The sequence below is a fragment of the Manacus candei genome, unplaced genomic scaffold (assembly GCF_025592945.1).
Source record: "Manacus candei isolate 608988 ecotype Guabito, Panama unplaced genomic scaffold, ASM2559294v1 h1tg000061l, whole genome shotgun sequence".
In the NCBI taxonomy this organism is placed as follows: Eukaryota; Metazoa; Chordata; class Aves; order Passeriformes; family Pipridae; genus Manacus; species Manacus candei.
The window spans coordinates 3,615,847-3,631,190 of NW_026138109.1; the positions used below are offsets into that span (position 1 = coordinate 3,615,847).

A 15,344-nucleotide genomic window follows, 5' to 3' on the forward strand; every position below is an offset into this window, starting at 1 on the left:
GCTTTGAATGCAATCCAAATCAATATGTCAATAGAACTCTTCACCTTCCTTCAGCTAATACTTATAACTAATGCCACTGTCAACTATGTCAGCCCAATTCTTGGAAAAGAATTTCTGGCTAGCTCCTTCTTCCTTTGTAAATTGGATGGCTGCCTACACATTCGTGTGGAGCCATAGCACAATATTTGCTATTGTTCTCTGACTTTGGTTTTATTTTTAATTTCTCAATCTCATAAATCAGCATTGTTTCCTCAGTTTACATTTTTCCTGTTCTATTAGTTTTAGTTCTATTAGTTCTATTAGTTTAGCATTTTAAATTGTTGACAAATTATATAGCCTCCATAAAGTGAAAAGCATGTTCCGGGTCTGACACAATCATAGTTTCATTGCTGCACTTTCCCATTGAAGTATAAAACCATTTACTTTATTTTGGACCTGTGAATGAGACTATGAACTCTGAGGGAACATGAGATGTAAAACTTGAGTTCAAGCTGAAAGAAATAAGTTTTATTCAGTGTGCTGTTGTTTGTTGCCAGCAGCAGAGAAAATAAATACCTGCAGATACCTGTATTTGCTTTGTGTTTTTGAGAATATAGCAGGTGTGTGTGTCTGAGCAGTCCCCTGGGAACACTTCAAACTTGTCATACAGGAACTAGTCGTAAGAAACACAGGGTGCTTTGGTTCTTTCTCCATCCCCATCACTGCTACAGCTCCCTGTACTCCATAGTACACATAGTACACTGTGGTGATACTTTTGTAATCTGCATCAGACTTTTAAAATTACACCTGGAGATCCCATGTGAAGCATTTGCCAGAACAAACTAATTAGTTATCTGCAAGGAAACAAAGCACCCCAGTTTGCAGCATCAACCAGACACTGGAATACAAATTCTAATATTGACTGAAGCTGTTCCTTTAACATGTTACTCCAGTTACACCTATCTTATTGTATTTCTTTTACTCTAACTTGTTCCTCTTCATGCTACTCTGAAGGACATTAATGCTGCTAATAGTCTTGTACTTGTATAGGTTCAAGTTAATAAAGGTGTTGTGAGCTGCTTTACTGCTGACCATCATGGTTTAGCTTTTATAATACAGATTTTTCACTGTAATTAAATGGTGACAATGAATCAGCTTGTTGATTTCATCATAAGTTACTTCCCTGAAATCATACTTTAAGCAGCACACATCATTATCATCTACTCTTTTTCCTCTTAACAGTAGAGTTACAACATTTCAAGTACAACATTTCAAGTGTTGTACTCTGCATTTGCCCCAGTCTCTTATCCTGATAGATAACAGTGTCAAGCAGAAACCAAGAGCTATGAAGTAAAACAGTGATAGCCAGAAAGGTTGATTACACTGTATTAATTTATTATTAGACAAAATTGCAAAACTGGTGTTGGGACAGTGTAAGTATAGATTAAAGTGCCTGAGGTTAGCAATATCTTCTAACCCGTGCTCTGGAAATTTAGGAATGGTAAGGATGGCTGTAATAAGCCAGAGCAAAGATGAGCTTGGTTGAGCAGCCTAGGGAATTTCCATACTCATTTTTCTGGTTCAGCCCTTTGGAAAGGTCAGTGCAGACAGCCTGCTGGAATACAGCAACTGCTTGCTACTCATACAGCCACAGTGTTCCATTCAGACTGAGATTGCACACTAGTCTTTCTTTGGTTTTTTAAGGTTTGAACCAGTGCTGAATGCCAAGTGTGGCAGGAATAATATGGCCCTTGCTCAGGGTCCTTACAGACCTTACAGCACGGGTCTCCTTGAGGTTGTACCTGTTTATAACACAGCAGGTTTGGCCAACAACAATGCTTGTTTAGCTTCATGGAGATGATACGTAATAACAAAGGATTTTTCTCCTTTTGCCTTAATCCCACAAGGACTTGTTTCTGAATTATTTCTACTCTTGGCATTTCTATTCTTGAAGAGCCTCATCAATGGGGGCTGTGAGGATCTGGCTGTAAGGCAGTACCATCTTGGGGCCCTATGTGGAATACAGCCGATTTTCCCATCTGGTAAAACACTTAACCATATGTCTACAGGTGGGAAGAGGAATCCTGCTGAAGTCCATAGTGCCACACAGGACGCAGCCAACGTCAAGCGGCTGCTCAGGGTGGGGCTTTAAGCCACGTTCATCCCCAGCAGCCAGGAGGTAGGGTCAGGTGTTAGTCCTGCAGCTCAGCTCACTGCCTGCTCTGTGGCTGTGCTCACACAGCTCCTGGGAGGAATGGATATGAACTTAGTCGCTGTTTTGGTTGTTCTAGCAGTCACGGTCAGTCAGACGTCTGAGAGTAAGTAAAATTGTATTTTATCTATTTCTATACTTTATTCTCTTAAAGAAAAAAAAAAAGACCCCAAGTGTGTCTACCTGGAATTGTGTTTGCTTAAGCCTTTGCAGCTCTGTACAGGACCAGAGTGGATAGCTTAGAGGTCTCTGCTGTAGCATGGGAAGATTCAAAAAGTGAAACCTGGCTGTCTTAACTCCACAGAGCAATTGGCATTTTCAGTGGAGTCACCTGAGCATTTCCTCAGCAAACTCGGTGTTTCCACAACAGATGTGGGCACTTTATCATTCTGTGAAGTGGCTTAAGCAAGAAAAAAGCCAAGTGAATTATTTGTCGTAGGAGACATTATCAAGAAGATAGCTGAAAGATTTTAGCTGCTGAAGGAGAAGCAGTGATCTCCTGAGGGAGCACCTAGTAAAATTTCAGTATTTTTTCAAAAGGATCTCTCTGGTTCAGGTGTGAATGCCTCCTTTCCAAGCTTCTCAGAGAGAATATGTTTAGAGAACCACTTAATCTTTTTTCTTTAAAGTGAAATTGCCCTGGGTGGCAAAGGTTTCAAAAACCTTTTTATGACAAACTTCAAGTAACTGATTTCTCTCACCAGAAAAGCAGTTTTGCATGCAGCTTTGCTCTGCATTCAGTAAAGCATGTCTTGAGGATTCAGGAGATCTAATAACACTTCCATAAAAATTTTAAAAAATTCAAACAAGATTGGCCAGTGCTGTGCTTGAATTCTTCATTTTTCAATGTAATTTTTATTGTTAAAAAAACTGTGTTCACAGAGAAGATAACTCAGATTCTGGAGCACTTCATCCTTTGGTGTGAACCTTTCTCAAGCTCCACTGGCTTCAGTAGGAATAGGAATAATGGATTTCCTTAAAAATTTACACAACACACGGACAAAATCTGCCTTAAAACTTTATCCTGTTAAAATGGCAACTGCACCTGCTGGCATGGGAAAGCTTTTGTACTAGATTTATGATCTAGCCAGTCAGCAAGGTCTTGCACAATAGGACTGGCACGTACATGCAGAGGTCAAAGTAAAGGTTCTCTTAGAACATTCTTTTATACTGAATCACCTAGCACAGGGGAAATGCCTTTACCACCTAACTTTCCTCACCCAAACACACTCCATACTTGGCAATGATACTCAAATGATAGAACTGGCTGTCAGGGTACAGGCACAGCCTACCATGAGCTGAACTAGATTTGGCTTTAACCCAGTGTAGCCTTAGGCTTCCTAGGCTCTCCATTATGCATCCATTTATTTCAGGGTGACAGTACAGATATACAAGTGAGATTTGGGCTGGTACATGTAAACTTGCAAAAGTTTACTTTGCTTGTGGATGTGAATTGGTAGCTGTTGACAGAGGCCAGGAAAGCCATATGTTGGCCAAAACCATACCTGGTCACAGGAAAGAATGTGGCCTGGCCAGGCAATGCCAGAAAATGAGATCAAGATTATTTTGAAGACTGTGATGGGGATTTCCCCTGCCACAACCTCCACTACTCCACCCCCACTCCCCATTCGACAGAAGTTTTTGCAATTTTACTTTAAAAAATCCTGATAGCCTTCTATAATCACATCTTAGTGCCAGGGATTTACAGAGTGCCATACCTGCAGTGAGGGGAGCAGCACTGCATGACAGACTATCAGCAGGTTGGACAAGAGAACTTATTTTAAAGATGGTTGGTTCGAGAATTTCAATTTGAGAAGACAGAAATTCTCTTTCAGAAGCTCCTACATGTACTTCATCTTGAAGACATGAAGAGAGAAATTTGGTAATCCTTACACAGTAATAGCATCTAAATCAAGTGTTGGATGCTACAGCATAGGAATAACAATTAAATAAGACTGACTGAGACTTTCCAGAAGAATTATCTGCAGTTATCCAACTCAAGTTATTCTAATAATGCTCATCCGGTGAGACCTAGGGTGATCTGTGCAGTGTTGGAGATGGGTTCTCTGTTATCAAAATGTGTTGCTTTATAGATAAAAACAGATCTATATTCACATGACAGCTTCTTTTTGCACTTAAGTGCAAGGCATTATGAGGTTTGGTTTTGCTAGGCGAGGCACTAGATATTACTGTTTGTTTGACCACATCAATATTACACTCTGTTTTGCCAATTTACAGCCTGCATTTCCTTGGTGCTTTGTAATATAATCATCAAGGATGTTGTATAGGGACAGAGAGCTTGGAAGCTGATCATTATTTGATGGACAAAGACCAATCTGACAATCCTGATGTGTATGAAATACTCATCTGTCTATCTCCAGTCATTCTTCCAGCCTTGAAAATGTCCCTATTAACAGCAGTCCTCATAGCAAAAAGCATCACTGCATAACTTCATTTGTATTTATTCTTTGCCACAGAATTATATAGTATGATTTATAGATTTATACATTATTAATTATATTTGCTTTAGAGTTATAGGTTAGAAACTGTTCTATCCTTTTTCATCTCTCAGAATTGTGCTTTAACTGTGTGTATTACCATGCAGTCAAAGCAGTAGGATGCACTAGCGCATTTTTCAGCATTTGAGTTCCCCTCTCAAGTCCAGCTATTAAGCAACCTCCTTGTTTTAACAGACTACAGCTATGCTACATTTGTCAAGGATTCTAGCATCCCACTTTGTTCACCTGCCAACCAGGATCAGAGCCTTCTGCACAATGAAATAGTTACTGGCTTGCATTAGGTTAAGCTGAAAAGACCTACCTTGAGGTGCTGGACTCTTAAAATAGCCTCAAGTTTGTTTCAAATGAAAGGAACATTTTCTGGCAGCTTCATGAACAAATGAGTACTAAATGAGCTGCCTTACAGTAATTTAAAGTGTACGTGATGTGATAGTAGATTTCCCTCCAAGGGCAGAGCCTGGATTCTATGTTCATAAGCCAACAACATGGGATTTAGGGCTGCAACTTGTCTGTGGCTATATTGATACTGGAGCATATCAACACTTTCCATGTTCTGGCTAAACAAGATATTAATCAAATTAATCAATGCAAATTGTTTTGTTTTGCTTTGTTCTTCCAGATGTACAAAGCCTACTTTGTAACCACAAAAGAATTCCATTGGGAAACACTAATGCTTGCAGCTAATAGCACAGGTGTGCCAAAGTTGTGCAATGGGTGCAGAGCTGCATCAGTTCAGCGTGAACTTGAGGCACATTAGTGGCAGGTCTCACATTTCAGCATAGAATCAGCAAATGCCTCAGATTTATGCTTTGGGGGAACCCATCCTGCTCAGTAACATGTATATTTGCTGGGCTCCCTTAGTTTGTGTAAGTTCCAGAACTATTATTCTCGGTTTTTGGTCACATAAAAGAAAAACTACAGCATGGCCTTTCACTCAGCAGTCCGTGGGTCACAACCAGTGCAAAAAGGTTAATGAGGAGCTCTGCCAGCAGTACTGACAGTCTCCTCTGTGCTGCCGGCAGAATTCAGGAGGGAACACCAAAGGCCTGGTCAAAACACTAACTGCTAGAGTGAAACTTGTGAAGAAAAGAACTGTACAAGTCCTGCCTAAAGCAGCAATAATTGCTTTTAATATTTCTTGCCTGAACCCTACATGATGCAGCCTTCCTCAGCTGATTAACATGTGGCTCTCAAGTTTGAGAATGACAACGAAAAAAGTGAAGCAGAGGGATGAGAAAAGTTTCTGTGGACTAAGTTTGGCCAGGTAGCAAATAGGAAATGGAAAAAGAAACTTCAGGCAGTCAAAGAGACTTGATATTGATCAACTCAAGTGTAAAGACACATTATATATGAATAGTACTGACAGAGGTCTCGTACCATCAGATGCTTTGTTTTCACTGTGCTTCATTCCGAAGTACTCCACTTCCATCATAGAATGGTTTGGGTTGGAAGGGACCTTAAAAATCATCTAGATCCCTGCTGCCCTGGGCAGGGACACCTTCCACTGACCAGGTTGCCCAGGGCCCCATACAGCCTGGCCCTGAACACTTCCAGAGATGGGACATCCACAACTTCTCTGGGCAACTTGTGCCATTGTCTCACCACCCTCACAGTAAAGAATTTCTTCCTAACATCTAATTCCCAACATCTAATTCCTAACATCTAATGTAAACCCACCATTCTGCCTTAGGTACTGGAAGACTGCAATTAGGTGTCCCTGGAGCCTTCTCTTCTCCAGGCTGAACAACCCCAACTCTTTCAGCCTTTCCTTATAGGAGAAGTGCTCCAGCCCTTTGATCATCTTCGTGGCCTCCTCTGGACTCGGTGCAGCAGGTCCATGTCCTGAAGGCCCCAGAGCCCCATCACATCAGTTCAAACTCACTGACTCACACTCTTCTACATTTAGGAGCAACATTTTAATAGAACAGCTTTTAACAGTTCTAGCTGAATGAAGATGAAAACACTAATCTCTAAATGCCAACCGCTTTGGATTCTTTCAGCCTTAAGAAAGTGACACAAAGATTTGACAGACTTCCAAGGAAACAAGCCACCATGGGAAGTTTAAATTAAGTTCACGTGCTACATTCCTTGAACAACAAGTGCTGTTTAAAAATAATTAAAAATTTTAGGAATTTTTTTTGTTGAGAAACAAATTAAGTGGGTTTGGGTTTTTTTTCAAATGTGCTAAATAACTTAAAAACCAATAGGTCTTTCCCTGTCAAGAGTTCCCAGGGAAAAAAATACCAAAACAGATAATACCACCTGCTAAAATAACAACAGAGCAATCCCTGAGGGGACCTGTCTCAGATCCATCACTAAGCTTGTTGGTCCTTTCCTCAGCAGCTGGTTAAAGAGGCTCAGTGTCAGACAACAGGTCTAAATAATTTTCGGTAAGCTGCTGTGTATTTCTGATTGTGCCACTGAGCCACAGAGACAAATGAAATGGACAGCACTGAAAAAATCTCATTGACTGATAAATGGCACATGAAAGGCCACCCATGTGGAAAACCACAGTTCTTTCCTTTTAACTACCTAGTAACTACCGTTACTAATATCCTTGACTTAAATGCTGAAACCACAAAAAATTATGATATTGGGTTGGGCAGATATCATTAGCTTTGCTTATTACCTCCTGCTTTGTTTGCACTTGCAGGATTAGAGTGAAGTTAGAGTAATAATGGAGCTGCAGGATGGCTCAGTGCTCCAGGAGAGTAACATCAGCTCTCCTAGGCTCTGGGGAAATACAGGAATTCCTTGGCTCACTGCTCTAATCATTCTTCACACCCAGGAAAAAAAAAATCACTTTTAAAACTGGCTCCCATGTAAAAAGGTACCAGTTATCACAAATGCCACTGTCAGCAGAAGGTTGCTGATGACACTGTCATGTTCCCTGACAGGAAGTCCCCAGTGCCATGCATTCATCTGCGATTCAAAGATTAATTTCTATTTTCCATATTGTAGCTGCACTTTCATGCACAGAACAAAACCAAAAAAAAAAAAGAGACAGCTTCTTTTTCATTAAAAAAACTAGTGCAGATCAGAATTCCTTGAGGAATAGATACCAATGAAAGAAAGAAGCCTCCCCAGGCACACATCTCCAATAAAAAGTTACTAGCAGCCTCTCAATCTCCATAAGAAACACTTCTGTCTCTTTAGCAAGAACATAAGCACCACCTTGCTTACATGATACACAGAATTTCAGTCTGCTTTCTCTTCGTGTACTGACTATTTCACATGCAGTCTGCTACCCGTGTTCACGTCACAAGGCATAGCTTTTGTACAACTGCATGAATCGAGTGTCAGTGGTTTTAATGCTCCGGTTCAAAGGTTGCACTGTAAAGTGCAATACTGATGGTTTAGATCTGAGTAATCAGATCAAAACAAGCGATGTTTTTAAACATAAAGTAGGGTAGGGGCAAGATGCTGCCTTGAGGCCTCAGAAAAAAACTTACACTTAGTGATGTTCAATGAGCTGAATTTCCATTTGTGAACATCAATTAATTGGCTTCACAAGAAGTATGGTGTTGAAGAGAGAAAAGCAAAGGACAACAGGGAAATTACACAGGTAATGCTCAACACTTAATTAGTCCTTCTGGACCACGTGATTACTTATAGTCCTTCTCTCTGGGTTGTTGAGGAGACAAATGCTAGGTCAGTTGCTATCTTTCACCCTCCCTTCTGACTGTGAAATCCCAGGAGTCTGTCATCAGCCCCGCAGGTACAAAAGCCCCCCTGCAAGCTGCAGTGGACAGTGTGACTGCTCTCCAGCAACTCCTGCTCCCCTGCCTGCTGCTCAAACTCACTTCTACAGCTGTGCTAGCATCTGTTATTCCAGCACTCAGCAAGAACTCTTGTCAAGACCAGAGAACACAGTCTTCTTGCATACAGGAAAATTTTTGAACAGACTTCTTATCTCCTGCTTACAGGAACTGAAATTCATTCTCTGTCTTTTTTTCTATTGCTGTGAGTCTTGTGCTCAAAGCTAAATGATTACTTAGGCGACAGCATGGCTACGAAAAAAATTCAAACAAATAGGAAGAACACTCTCCCCACTTCTCCCAGATTAGTTCATGGTCTGGGACACAGGAGTCCTTGCTGTGCTCACTTTGAAGCACAGATTTAATCTTGAGACCTTCATCGTGGGTAGATCTCTAAGCAATATAGCTTTGTTTGTCCTTGAGCTGATGGAGGAAATTCCTTTCTATGCCAGCACAGAGAAAATCAAATACCAAGATGTTAGTATTTGTCTTTAAAAAAACACAAACCCCCCCACAAACTACCTTGAATTACAATCTACTTCTTAAAGTTCAGTGACTTTTTATTTTCAAGATGGTATTAGCAACCAGGAAAAAATTCAGCAGATTATTCCCTAGAGGAGACACATTCAGGCATGGGAGTCCTTGAGGCAAAAGAAAACACAAATCCCAGCAACAGCATTAATAATTTCGAAAAGATAACAAGATAATGGCCCTGATTCTACCCCACAAGGCAGATCTTTTAAATTATACTCCTGACACTTTCTCTGTCATTAATGTTGGTGATCTTCTTCCAAAAAATTAAAATAATTTTGACAGGAAGCTGAACATGAGCCAGCAGTGTGCCCAGGTGGCCAAGAAGGCCAATGGCATCCTGGCCTGGATCAGGAACAGTGTGGCCAGCAGGACCAGGGAAGTGATTCTTCCCCTGTACTCAGCGCTGGTGAGGCCACACCTGGAGTGCTGTGTCCAGTTCTGGACCCCTCAGTTCAGGAAGGATATTGAGGTGCTGGAGCAGGTCCAGAGGAGAGCAACAAGGCTGGTGAAGAGACTTAAGCACAAGTCCTGTGAGGAGAGGCTGAGGGAGCTGGGGCTGTTCAGCCTGGAGAAGAGGAGGCTCAGGGGAGACCTCATCACTCTCTACAACTCCCTGAAAGGAAGCTGTAGTCAGGTGGGGATTGGTCTCTTCTTGCAGGCCATCAGCAGTAGGACAAGAGGGCACGGTCTTAAGCTCTGCCAGGGGAAGTTTAGGTTGGATATTAGGAAGAAATTTTTTACAGAGAGAGTAATCAGGCATTGGAATGGGCTGCCCAGGGAGGTGGTGGATTCACCACCCCTGGAGGTTTTTAAGATGAGACTGGATGTGGCACTTAGTGCCATGGTCTAGTAACTGTGGTGGTGTTGGATTTGATGATCTCGGAGGTCTTTTCCAACCAGGCTGATTCTATGATTCTAAATATTTTAAAATTATTTTTATTTTACTGTAACAAGCCTTTACATATGTGTGCACAAGGAGAGGTAAAATAAATTGTTCTTGAAACAACAAAAACATCAATCTCTCTTGTGGGAGAAGCTGAGAGGATAGTATCTCATAAGCTGTAAAGATAATTAACCTTTGACACCACTTTGAAATGCCCTTCAACTAACAGCATGGGGAGCAAACAGAAGTCTGAAGTCTGTCTGCAGTACAGGGCTGGTGGCTCACTGGGTGAATGGTGGGGTGACTCACATGACTGCTGTGCTGCAGCTGAGGAATATGGGCTTTCAGGAAGAGCGGGCTGGAAGGCAAGGAGAGGAAGCTGGCCTTTATGCAAGAGAGCAGCAGGAGTGCATGGAGCTCTGCCTGGGAATGGATGATGACCAACAGAGAGGTCACAGGTCAGGATTAGTGACGAGACCAACATGGGTGACGTGGTAGCAGGTGCCTGCTATAGATTGCCTCACCAGGAAGATGTAGCTGAGGCCTTCCTCAAACAGGTGGAAAAATCTTCAGATTCACAGGCCCTCATCTTCATGGAGCACTTTAACCACCCTGATATCTGCTGGAAGAGCAATACAGCTAAAGCAACTGCTCAGGCAATCCACAAGCTTTTTCAAGTGCATTGATGACATCTTCCACCACAAGTAATCAAGGAACTAGCAAGGAAAATCACTCAGCCGGACCAGATACTTACAAACAAGGCAAACCTGGTCAGGCACATGAAATCAGAGGCAGCGTTGGCTACAGAATCCATAAGATGGTGGAGTTTGGGACCCTAGGAGAAGGGAGCAGGGCAAAAAAGCAAGATCACAGCCCTGGATTTAATGAGAGCAGATTTACAGTCTCTTCAGAGACTGTTTGGAAGAATTCCATGCAATATGGTCCTAGATAGGAGAGAGTTGAGCAGAGCAGGTGGATGTTCAAAGGCCACCGCTTCCAAGCTCTAGAAAGATCTGTCCTGACAAACAAAAAACTAAGCAGTGTGTCAAGAGGCCCGCATGGATGTGCTCAGAGCTTCTAACTAAACCTGAACATAAAAACAAAGTAAGGAACAAAGGGGTGGAGGCAGGGGCAGGTGACCCAGGTGGAGTCATATAGTTGTTATCTAATATGCAGGAATGGGGTTATGAAAGACAAAGACAAGACTGACCTGGAGCTGAATCTGTCAAGGGATGTGATGTGTAATAAAGTATTCCACAAGTAGATAAATAGCAAAAGAAAGAGGAGCAAATATGTGAACCCACTGCTAAACAGGACAGAGCAACTGGTGACAAATTACATGGATAAGGCTGACTGTACCTTGACTTCAGTAAAGGCTTTGATGCTGTCTCCTGTAATATCATCATAGACAAGATGACAAAGTATAGGACAGATGACTGAATAGTGAGGCAGACTGAAAACTGGAGGAAGGACCAGGTCCAGAGGGTTGTGATCAGTGGCACAAACCCCAGGGACCAATACTGTTCAACATCTTAATTAATGACCTGGATGATGGAAGAGAATGTGCCTGTGGCATGTTTTGCACAAGATAAAATACTGGGAGCAGTAGCTGATGCACTATATGGTTTTACTGACATTGAAATGGGCAGAGAGGAATCTCATGTCGTTAACAAGGGGAAACGCAAAGTCCTGCATCTGGAGAGGAATGATGGCAGACAGCAGTACATGCTGGGGGGCAGTAGGGAAGGGAAGTGGAAATCTGCTTGGTTCGTCTGCTTGGTTCATAGGATCTTTGGAGTCTGACAATGAGGGAAGGGGCATGAACACATGACTTGCTTGGTCACAGAATGGCTGCTTACCTCATACAGTGGTGGTAGTTATGCCAACCACGTTATCAGGGGCAGAGCTTAAGCAGGACCCAGGGACCAGGTGGCCCTGCTTGAGCAGGGGGCTGGACCCAATGACTTGCAGAGGTCCCTTCTGGTCTCAGCTCCTATGTGATTCTGTGCAGTCAAACTAGGCCTTGTCCCCTTCATATCTCTGTTCTTTCTAACATTGTTACTACACTTTTTAGCTTTGTTTCCTGGGGCCTTTAACTGTTGCACAAAGATTACAGAAGAAATTCCCAAAGGAATTCTCCGAAGAGTGGAGAGGTTTGAAATCCAGACAGCTGATGGCCTGTGTCACCTAGAAGCTGTTATGTAAGGAATATTTTGAGTCCTTTATTGGGAAAGGGAGTTAAAACCTATTAGGCATCATTGAAATAAGTATAATCTTGGAAAACTAATACAAATTCAATGAAAACACCATTGTTTGTGATTTAAGAACTGTCTTTCCTTGTGCTATTTAAATTTTTTTGGTAAAATTGAATTTCCTTTTCAGTACAATATTGATCATTATTCAGCCTGCACGTAGACTCTCGCTTTATTTTCAGAACTGAAAAATTACTCATGCACCTTAAGACTTCTCTGGTTTTTCCAATTATTAATCCCCTAAAAAACCTTACCTAAACTCATTAAATAAGCTTTACTTTTGTACATAAGCTATTTCTAATTTTATTTCTGGTACAATATCACACTGTTTGGGTTAAATTGGTACATTTGCTAGACTTTTGTATGGTAGTAATGACAATAATAATAATTATAGAGAGGTCTACTTATTTATTTTCAATAGAAATGTACTGCTTTGCACTGTGGTTCTTTTTGCATTGAAGTAGTAAAGCTTTCTTCAGATTTTGGAAGACAAGTTTAATCATGTAAAACTTAGATCCTGACTTTGACTTATTTGAAACTAAAAAAAAAAAAGTTAATAAGCACAGTATAAAATATAATTTACAATTAATCAAGTCTAACTTAATAGGTGAGTGCTAAGTATGATAATTTTCTTTGAAACTGACAACCAGTTTTTTCTCTGTCAGCCTCTATATAGAAGGCAAAAAGTTCTGTGTGAGTCCACGGATTAAAAAAGTTAAAAAATGGATGAAGAAGATGAAGCACAAGATTCACAGAAGAAAACTTCATGTTAGAAAGCAGAGAAGAACGAGGATTACTAAAAAGAAAGGACAGAAACAGTAGCATGATGAAGCAAGCCCCGTGATGAAGATACCTGTGGCATACGGCACTGTGAACAGAGATACCAGATTTCATCAATGATGGATGATTGTAGCATTAAAATGACTTTCTAAATGTCTATGTGCTAGAGAAAGCAGAGGCAGAAAACATCACTTGTACTCAGAACAATGCTGATCAGATTACCAGACAAATGACAAAGGCAATGTCTTGTAGCAAGTCTCTGCACCTCCTAGATCTATTGGCAGATTTAAATTCTCCTCTCTCTCACTCTGCTTTCATGGAAACCTCCCCTATGATTTCTATTTTAACATGGTAGTATGCTGTTCCTTCTTATTCCTCCATTTTTTCCAGTCCTATCCCAAAAATAGTTATTCTTCCCTGTCATCTTTGTGCTGTTACCTGTCTTGTTTCTATTCTTCCAGACATTAATCTTATTTCTTTCTTCATTTTACATAGTTTTGCAGATACCTTTTCAGATACTTTCAGTTTAAGTTTGCCAAAACAATATGTCTTTTACCTATTCCAAACAGGAATAGGTAAAACCATGTGTCTTTTACCTATTATCCGCTCCCAGCTGTTACTATCATGAAATATCATTGCAGTGATAATATCTGAGCCTGTTCATAGGACTCAAAGTGTGGCATGCAAAGCTATGCAATAAAGATCGTCTCTATTGCTTTTGTTCATTCAATTCCCTATTCAGATCCTTCAGCTGGGTCCTTCCTACTCTCTTTGCCGAATTTCTCATAATTTGTATTGAGGATTACACATGTCCACCAAGGTCTTTCTTTGAAGACTAGCAATGATGACAACCTGACTACCCACCTCCATAGCCTCTCTCCCACTGCATGGCACTGCCTGTCTCCTGTCACAATCTCTGGTTCCCTCCCTCCTTCCATGGAAACTTCAAACTAATTTAGAATTTCCACAGAGCCAGCTCAGTCAAAAGCACTTCTCCTCAGCGACACATACACAGACAGCAGCAAATGAGGGTTAAGAAAGGTCTTAAAAAGAGTAAGTGCCATAGAATGCACACACTGAGGGAGCCAAAAGTTACATAATATAGCAGCATAATTCTGTTCCTCCTCTTCCCCTAATAATCAGTTTTTTTCATTCACTGCATTAGACCTAAATTAGCTCCTGTGTTTGTTTTGTAATCATTATGTCTAACTACATACTGCAAAGTATGGGAGACGGCACGGCCAATGACAGGGGACAGAAACAGCTGCTGGTACATTCCCTAAATAAAAAACAAATGGAACATCTGTAGCAAGGTCACTAGAGATAAGTAGAACACTCCAACAAATGCAAATCTGGTGAAAGAAACTTGACTCCTTCCAAAACAGATAAACCAATTATCTTTCCTTACGAGCCAACAGCCTCCCAACAGGGATGAGGTAACTCATCTAACTCTTATTCCAGATTCTAGGGCATATTGTGTACCCCAGATAACATAGCTCCATCCTCTGCCTGCCAGCAGGAAGCCTGGATTGAATCCGGAGCAGGATCTGGGATTGCTCTCTGACTGAACCTGCACAGAGGCTCTTCCTCTGATGGCTGTGCTCAGCTGCTGAAGCAGAGGAGGTGACCCTGGAGGATGAAGCTGAAATGGCAAATGCTTTCCACCATTCCATTTGCATTCTGATGTTGTGCTGCCTGGACACCACACAGATACTTGAAGAATGGAATTTAGACAGAATCCAATCTCCTTGGGCCACAGTCAGCAGAGCACCAGGAATGCTAAATTGCTGAAACATTTTATAATATGGCATCAGTATCTTACTGTTTCTGGCAATTCTATTTTCTTCCTCATGTTCTGCTCTGGGTTCCAGATTTTACCATCATGCTTCCCTCTTGAGTCACAGATTCCTAGGTAGGTTTATGATGGCATCTCAGCTCCTAACAGCTATTCCATGAACCCAAACAGCAGCCTTTCGAGTGTACAAACTGTACTCAACATACTGACTAATGCATGGAGTGTACCCTCATTTCCATGCCTGTCCTATGGGAGACAGCATGGGGTAGGGGAGGAGAGGAGAAGGGAAGGGAGGGGAGGGGTCTGCATTGGTTTAGGCACAGGCTGCTGGGAAGCTCCATGCAGTCCTGGCTTACAGACCTATCCTCTGCCAATTGTAAGAACACAGCACAGCTGCAGTTGTCTCTCTGGTTTCAAAAGCAGTACAGATACTAGGCAATGACTTACCTTTGCACTGCCAGCTTTCCTGGCCCCCAAATCTTTGATTCTTATCTGTTCAGCAATTCCCAATTTGTATTTGAAATTATAACACTACTGTGGTTTCTCCTCTTACACATATCATAAAAAACCAGCCAAGTATGATTTAAATGCATTTTTGTAACTTTTAAAACCTGTAATTGATACAACGTCAC

The 15,344-nt window shown here is 41.4% G+C and overlaps 1 protein-coding gene across 1 annotated transcript; it reads left to right on the forward strand.

Moving 5' to 3' along the window:
- Positions 1-2,130: 2,130 nt before the first annotated feature.
- CCL28 (C-C motif chemokine ligand 28) lies at positions 2,131-13,652 on the forward strand. Its single transcript, XM_051804834.1, has 3 exons — positions 2,131-2,297; positions 11,960-12,086; positions 12,803-13,652. The coding sequence occupies exons 1-3, from the start codon at positions 2,234-2,236 to the stop codon at positions 12,957-12,959; spliced, it is 348 nt and encodes a 115-aa protein (XP_051660794.1). The 5' UTR covers positions 2,131-2,233; the 3' UTR covers positions 12,960-13,652.
- Positions 13,653-15,344: the final 1,692 nt, after the last annotated feature.